This window comes from Cannabis sativa, chromosome 3 (assembly GCF_029168945.1).
Source record: "Cannabis sativa cultivar Pink pepper isolate KNU-18-1 chromosome 3, ASM2916894v1, whole genome shotgun sequence".
Classification (NCBI taxonomy): Eukaryota; Viridiplantae; Streptophyta; class Magnoliopsida; order Rosales; family Cannabaceae; genus Cannabis; species Cannabis sativa.
The window spans coordinates 74791613-74800656 of NC_083603.1; the positions used below are offsets into that span (position 1 = coordinate 74791613).

The 9044-nt window shown below is 31.5% G+C and overlaps 1 protein-coding gene across 1 annotated transcript; it reads left to right on the top strand.

Annotated features, from left to right (window-relative positions):
- Positions 1 to 6500: 6500 nt before the first annotated feature.
- LOC133036286 (uncharacterized) lies at positions 6501 to 7616 on the top strand. Its single transcript, XM_061112832.1, has one exon. The coding sequence runs from the start codon at positions 6501 to 6503 to the stop codon at positions 7614 to 7616; it is 1116 nt and encodes a 371-aa protein (XP_060968815.1).
- Positions 7617 to 9044: the final 1428 nt, after the last annotated feature.

The window sequence follows — 9044 nt, forward strand, 5'->3', positions numbered from 1 at the left end:
CTTCAAAATCTCTATTTACTGTTTTGCCCTTAATAAGTGATAAATTCTCAAATAGACAAGACTATCTTGAGAATTTTTTAATTGATTAATTAAAATCAATTAAATGAGTCTTACAAGTAATATTATCTCAACTAGTGAGGGGACCATGGGTCTATATGTCCGAGCTTCCAATAAGCAGATCTAGAATTTACCACTTAAATTCACTGACTTATTAATTCTTCGTTGAATCCACACATAGAACTCAGAATTGCACTCTCAGTATATAGAATGCTCTATATGTTCCACCATATAGACACATCATTAGTTATCCATTGTTATAATCCTAATGTGATCAATGATCCTCTATATGGATGATTTACACTGTAAAGGGACTAAATTACCGTAACACCCTACAATGTATTTTATCCTTAAAACACTTAACCCTGTATAAATGATATTTCAACTAAGTGAAATGAGTACTCAATCATTTATCTCGTTTGGTTAAGCTCGAAGGAAATCACCCTTTGCTTACTATTCGCCAGATAGAAGCTATAGATTCCATCTTTATGTTAGCGCTCCCACTCAATCGCACTACCGTGTTCCCAAAATGTATGTATTGCCCTGACTAAAGATTAGGCTTAACTAACAAATCAAAGAACACGAATAATACTCTTGAAATTGAGCCTAACCATATCAGGATTTCGATCATGTGATCTAGGATCAACTTATGATATTGAATTGAATAGATATTTACGCTAAGTTTCAAAAATCTAATTCAAAGTTCAATATCGGTCCATTCCAATGCATACTCCATGCATCCAACCTGAGCTTTACTTTAACCTATGTTCTGGAAAGAACATAACATTTCTCCAAATGCAAGTAAACTCTGTTGTAGATTGTCATATCAGTAAAACCCAGTGTTCTGATAAATCTAGGAATACTTTATTCACATAGTCATGTTTACTTTCTACTGTGTTGACAACACAATAAACATGATCAAGTATGTGAAAAGGGGTTTGGATGAATTTATAAATCAAATAGACAAGCAATTGATTAAGTGAACCAAAACATACTCAAATGAATGAAAAAATACTTCTGTTACTTTATTGATATTGAATAATCTGGATTACATTGAAACAGAGTTTTATTTAGGTCATAAAACCCAACAAAATGTACGTTCGACCTGAACCAAATGGTAGGCTTTAACTAACAAATCAAAGAACACAAATAACACTCTTGAGATTGAACCTAACCATGTCAGGATTAAGATCTTTTGATCTAAGATCAACCAGTGATATTGACTTAGAAAGATACAGCGGTAAGATTATAATATCTTTACCAAGATCAATATCGGTCATAGCCCAATATATACTCCATACATTCGAAACTAGCATACTTTGCCAATGTTTAGGAAAGAACATAACACTTATCCAAGGTGTAAGTATACTTTATCGCTGACTATCACATTAGTGTAAATCCAGTGCACTGATGAATCAAGGGACATTATCTTTTGAAGCATATAATCACAATTACCTTTCACTGTGTTGACATCACTGTAATTATGAATAACTATATGTTCTGGACTTAACAGATTTTGTACACATTAAACCATAAACATGAAAACTACATGTGAACATAAATGACTTCTAATCTTCTATTGATAACCAATCAAATTGTATTGTAATGTATTTTATTTAGGGTATAAGATCCCAACAATTAACCCATAATATAAATATAAATCCTAATTATTTATAATTAAGCTTATCAAGATATTACAAAAATGTTGACTAAAAATTTAGTCAACAGACAATGGAGCCTTATTGATTGTTGATTATCACTACGTATAAACAATAACAATAAATATTAAAAACGACATAGGAATTTATAAAGGTTTGGCCCCCTTGATGAACGGGTAATGACCTATTCCCCCTTTTGTTGTATTTACTCTAAAGATAATACCATGTAGATTACAAGCTTAGAGCTTGTAATTTCTAACTATGGCTCTCTTTAGTATTACAGTAGTGAAAATAAAATGTTACAAACCAAGAACTTGTGAGATCTTGTCAAGAACTTTATGAAGAAAATTGACTTGTTTAGGAAAGTGACGTGTAGGACTTAGAGAGTGAGAGACTATATACGTGTGAGACATGAGATTAAGGTCCCTTTTCATGTAGTCTAATGCCCTTTATAGAGTGTAGGGCTTACAAAACATCCTAATTCAAATAGCTAAATATCTCTTCTAAAATAGGGAAAATAACATCTTTTTTATCTTATATTTAAATTACAAAAAAAAAATTAAATCCCTAGAATATAGGACTAATATTTTAAGGAAATATCTCTATCTTTAAGGGTTGTTGAATCTGCCCCGTAACTATAGTTTAGCTTGTGAATCTTCTAGAAGGCTCGGTGTGGACCCCGCAACTCATTCAACCTTTCTTTGAAGTTGTTTGCATGTGCTGGCTCGCCAACTCTATTTTTAGGGTCTGGCCGGCATGTGAGGTTTTATTGGCCGGACAGGTATGGTCTGACCAGGGTTTCCTTTGTTTGTCATCTTCTTCTCGTTTGATCTCGCTTGACAATCTCAAAATCTTAACAACTGATGTACCGCGCAAGGTAACCTTGTCTAGTTAATGACAGGTTGTATTTCACGTACTTTCAGTTTTGATTATGCCACGTTAGGTGAACAAAAATTAGGATAACAATAAGTATAATAAAGATATATATAGTGAAATGCACAGTAAAAATATTAAAAGTGTACATTTAAGTAGCATATATCTTTTTAAGGTCAATTTACTTTATTTAATAAATATTTATACTTCAATATTGGGGGTCCAAAGTTTTTCGGGAATTTTCAAAAATACTGGAATTTCGGTTAACTTTTACAAAAATACTATCACACGAATTTTTTTTCAAACATACTATCTTTGTATAAAACAATCGTAAAACAACAAAATAGAACAAAAAAGAACAATAGTAGAACAACTAAAAAATAGGGAAATTATAGTAAATGGCCCCAAATCATAGGAGTATGTTAGTTTATGTCCTCTTTTCAAAAAAATATAGCAAATGACCCTAAATCATAAGACTATGTTAGTAAATGTCCTTATTTCAAATTTTTTTTTTATTTTTTTATTTTTTTAGATTAGAAGCAAATTGTTTAAACATTATGGTATATCTATATTAGTTTTGTTAAAATCTTTTTTATTTTAAAGTTATGTCAATTTTTTTAATTTTTTATGAGTTGTTTTGGGTTGTTGGTATATAGATTTTGTTGTACGGTATATTTCTATTTTGTTGTATGGTATATTATTATTCTTAGATGATATTTATTTTTTATTATGATATGTATAATAGTGGTATATAATTTTATTAGCATAATAAAAATATTTTTATGTATGTATATAATTTTATTGCCATGCTACATATATTTAATTATTATTTTTATATCTTTTGATTGTATGATTATTTATTTTAAATAATATTTAATTAATTTTTATTTTATTATATACAATGGTCATGGTATATATATTTTAATTGTGGTATATAATTTGGTTAGTATAGTATACATACATATATATATGTATTAGTAATCTATATTTTTATTATTATTATTTTTTGTATATATGTTTTGGTGTATGGTATATGTATTTTTTGTTATACGGTATATAATTTTTTTAAATAATATTTAAGTTTTATTTTCTATTGTACTTTTGTTGACATGATATATAATTTTATTAACATCCTATATATTTTTATTTTTATTTGTTGTTATTATTATATATATTTTTATTGTAAGGTATATATTTTATGTTATATGGTATATAAGTTTTATTGTATAGTATATCATTTTATTTTAGATAATGCATGTTTAGTTTTTATTTTAGTATACATAAAGGTGATATATAATTTTGTTAATATGATATATATAATTTTTTTTAATAATATTATTTTATTTTATTTTATTTTTTATTGTAGGTATATACGTTTTATTGTATAGTATATGATTTTTGTTGTCTATAATATATTATTTATATTTAATATGATATTTAGTTTATATTTTATTGTATATAAATTTTTTGGTATGTATTCATATTTTAATGGTGATATATATAATTTTGTTAGCATGATATATATATATTGAGTATTAATTTAGTATTGTTATAATTTCTTTGTGGTATATAATTTTATTACTACGGTATATTAATTTTCTGTACTACGATATATCTAATACTGCTGTATATATTTAAATGATCTAATATATTTATTTATCTTTGTTACAATATAATAATATGCAATACTAAAAAAATTATGTAACTTAATTTGTTATTATATATATTTTTTTTAAAAAAAAAAATATGTGATAAATCTATTTTTATAATTTTTATTAGCTAATTTATTAGATTTTGCCATTTTCTTAATTTTTTTAAAAAGTGGACATTTACTAACTTAGTTACCAAATTTAGGGCCATTTTGTATCTAAACCCTAAAAAATAATAGTAGAACAACAATGAAAACTGAACATTGTACACAGTATAAAAATACAAAATATTTTTGAAAAAAAAAACACAGTATTTTTGAAAAAAAATTATACCCCACAGTAAAATGAAACAAAAAGTGAGAACTTTTAATATGAGATAAAAAGAGGGTTAGGGTTGTAAATGCCAATGGGCTAGGCCTTATTTAAAATTTTTTTTTTAACAAAAAGGGATAGTTACATAAGTACTATTTTTTTTTGTAAAAAAATTATATTTTTACGTTTACAGAATTTTTTTACATTTTTACAGTTTTCCATAGAAACAATACGAAAACAACAAGAAAACTACATAAAAGAAACATGAAAATAACATCAAAACAACAACAAAATATAACAAAATTTTTATTTAGAATTAATTTTGCCCGAGTGGGGTTTTTTCTCTGTTGTAGTTATTTTCAGTTTCCAGGTTTCCTGTTCTTCCCTTCCACTTCTTCTCCCCATTTCTGCCATGTCCATGGTTAACTGTCCATACCTTCATTCTTTTCGGATGAAACCGCTGGTTCCTACTAGCCCCATGATATCTTTCTTGGATACTAATTTGGGCTATAAATATCATCATAGTCTCTATGATTTGTTCCTTAGATTTTTGTTCTCTTTTTCTTTTTCTTCTACTTGTATTGAATCAATTCTTCAAAATATGAACTCAAATCTTTGTTTGTCTGAGAAAGAGAGAGTGGTGCATTCTCTTTCAGAGGCTGATCTCTGTGATCCCGACCAATCCCCCAAATTTTTCCTGGTGGCTAAGTGTCTTGCAAGTTCAATTAATCCGAGCACCTTTATCAAAAAGATGGGCGAATTTTGGAGTAACAAATGTCGTTTTGAAGTTGTTGTTTCGGAGATGCATTTGAATCTCTTTCTTTTAACTTTGGCTTGTGAAGGGGATTATCAAAGAATTCTTACTGGGGAGTCGTGGCATTATATGAATCAACTAATAGTGCTGCAATCTCCCTCTTCTTTGCAATCTGTAACTCGAGATGACCTTTGTTTTGCCCAGTTTTGGGTTTAAACCCACCGTCTCCCTTTCTTAAGCAAATCGAGAGCCTTGGCTAAGAAAGTTGGGAATGGGTTGGAGAGTTTATTGATGTCCACGAAGACTCTCTCCATGAAGGATGGGGTTCTTTCATGCGCACCAAAGCTCGAATTGATGTTACTCAACCTTTTATGTGGGGTTTTCTCTGCCTTGGGTGAAGGATGAACATTGGTTAGAGTTTCGCTATGAAAATTTGCCTGTATTCTGCTTTCATTGTGGTATACTGGGACACCCCTATGACAAATGCATCAGGTTTATGGAGTTGGTTGATGTTGGTGTTGATCCTAAACTGCCCTATGGTCCACAAATGATTGGAGACAAGCTACCAATTTCAGGTTATGATCGATACCGTGGTGACTTTTCCAAAGCAAATGCTTACCCTTTTCTTACTCGTCTTACTAGAAAAACCATTGCTTCATCTATTCTCGCTCTTCACTCTCATCGAAACTTGGCCATTGGAACATAGCCTCAGCCAAAATCTTTAACCTTAGCCGAGTCTTCTACACCAGAAAAATCAACAACTAAAGATCAAGAAAAATGCCGTGAATTGCCTTTGCCTTTCCCGTCTTATCATTCTACCATTTTTTCTTCTGAAATACTATCCAAACCGCCACCTTTACAACCTGGAAATACCTCTCATCTGCCATCCTATTCCACCTATCAATGTCCACCTACCAACACTTTTGATGCCCCAATTACTATGAATTTGAACAAAGGGAAAGTTGTGATGAATTCTAAAGTTTTTGAGGGGAATAAGGATTTTGTCAAGACTTTTAAACGACAAATGGATCCTGAGAACCTTCGCAATATTTTAAAGAGATGTCGTGGTACTAAAATGGATAGTTCTTGTGTTGAGGGGTCATCCTTACAGCATGTTTCTGATCAGCCTGCAGATTCAGTTGAAGGAAACTCATCTAGTTCAGCGGAGGTTGCTTCTATGCAGCCCCGCTCCCAGCCATGAAAATTATAAGCTGGAATGCCAGGGGATTGGGAAGCCCTTCGGCATTCAGATTTCTAAAGCTGCTAGTAAAAGAGCAGCGTCCCGACTTACTTTTCCTTATAAAGACTAAATTGACTTGTAATTCTGTTGATCGTTTTTGTTCTTGTTTAAAATTCAGTAATGGTCTGGAAGTTCCTAGGTTAGGTATGAAGGGTGGTTTATTGCTGTTATGGTTGGCCAATATTGATGTAACACTTAATTCATACTCAATGAATCATTTTGATGTTTTAGTCTCGTCGGATAATTGCCACCAATTTCACTTTACTGGTTTTTATGGAGCACCTGAAACTCATTTGCGTATCAACACTTGGAATCTTTTAAGCAGCCTTGTTTCAAATGCTTCTAATTTACCTTGGTTGGTTCTTGGAGATTTTAATGAATTACTTTCAAATGAGGATAAAGTTGGGGGCCCTCCTAGAGATGACATGCTTATGGATAATTTTAGAGGAGCTATTAATCGTTGTCACTTAAGGGTTGTTTATTTTAATGGTGATCCTTTCACATGGACTAACAAAAATCATCATGGGAATGTTGTTCGGGAACGTCTTGATAGAGGTTTCATTTATAACAATTGGTCTGATTTTTTTAATAAAGCCACTCTTTCCCATCTTGACTTTTACCATTCTGATCATAGAGCTATTGAATATATAGTGTCTCAGCCTAATCTGCCAGTACTTTCATCTCAGAGGCGTATCAGGTTCCGATTTGAGCAAATGTGGCTCAAAGATACTGATTGCAGAGATATTGTTCAAGCCTTTTGGTGCACAAACTCATCTAGACAGCCCACGGCTTCTGTTCTGCAGAATATTGCAGCTTGCACGGCTGCCTTACAAGATTGGCATGGCAAAAAATATGGTCAAATGGGGAAGGATATTGCTGCTGCTCACAAGACTTCATCTCACTTGAATAATATTAATGACAACTCTACTGCTCATTTGAAATGGGTGGAAGATGCTGATAAAGTTCTTGATGAGTTACTTGAAAAAGAAGAGTTATATTGGCATCAACGTGCAAGAGTAGATTGGCTTCAAAGTGGTGATTCAAACACTAAGTTTTTTTCATTCCAGAGCTAAATCGAGAAATGCATTTAATAAAATTAAAAGCTTCAATCTAGTAATGGTGGAATGGTTCATACTGAAGAGGAAATCAGTGGGGAAATTGTTAATTATTTCTCTAATTTATTCTCATCTAATGGTGTTGATAATGAAGCTTTGCAATATGTCCTCTCTACCATTCATTCAGCTATCACTCCTGAGATGAACCAATCTTTGCTGGAGCCTTTTACAGCTATAGAGGTAGAAACGACACTCCACTTTATGGCTCCTGATAAGTCTCCTGGATTAGATGGTATGTCTGCAATGTTTTTTCAGCACCATCGGGACATTGTGGGGCCTCTCGTTATCCAAAGTACTCTACAAATTCTGAATGAAGGTCGGGATATGGACTCTATAAACTCGGCTCTCATTACTCTAATCCCAAAGATTGATCAACCCAAGCTTGTGAGTGATTTTCGTGTTGGGTTTTATGCCCTAAATAAAACTCTTTACAATCTGATTAGTTATCAACATAAGAAATTTGAAGTGATTGATGTTTGCATGAATTTTACATGCTAATGGTTTAATATGTTTGATATGTTTATTACATTCATACACACAAAATCAGTTAAATCCAGATCATATGTTTATTCACAATTACAGTATCGTCAACACAGTGGAATGTGATTATGATCATATGTATCAAAAGACTTGGTCCCTGTTTCATCAGTGTTATTGGATTTACACTAATGTGATAATCAGCGATGATGTATACTTACACTTGGAGTAAGTGTTATGTTCTTTCCAGGACATTAGTAAAGTATACTAGTTTCGAATGTATGGAGTATACATTGGACTGGACCGATACTGCAACTAAGTTAAGATATTACAAACTTACCGTTATACATATCTTTCCAAGTCAATATCAGTAGTTGATCTTAAGATTAAAAGAATCTAATTCCTGATATGCTTAGGCTCAACTCAGGAGTGCTATTCATGTTCTTTGATTTATTAGTTAAGCCTACTTTTGGGTCAGGGTGATACGTATATTTTGGGAACATGATAGTATGATTGAGTGGGAGTGCTGAACATAAATATGGAATCTATAGCTTCTACTGGTGTATAGAAGTCAAGTGATGATTCCCTTCGAGCTTAGCAAATAGAAGTAAATGGATGAGCTCTTGTTTAAATGACTATTTATTAGATCACTAAACACCATTTACAGGTAGCTAAGTGTTTTAAGGGGCAAAATACATTGAGGGGTGAGAACGGTAAAGAAATCCCATCTCGATATAGATCATCTATATAGAGGATCTTTAAATTACAATAAGATTATAACAATGGTTAAATGAGATAGTATATTGATATCGTGGAACATACAATATGCTCTATATAAGTCTGAGAGTGCAATTCTAAGTTCTAAGAGTGGATTCAACAATGAATTAATAAGTAGGAATTTACTTGGTA

Excerpts from the sequence above, each read along its gene's own strand:
- LOC133036286 (XM_061112832.1), top strand. The coding sequence starts at position 6,501 with ATGAAAATTATAAGCTGGAATGCCAGGGGATTGGGAAGCCCTTCGGCA.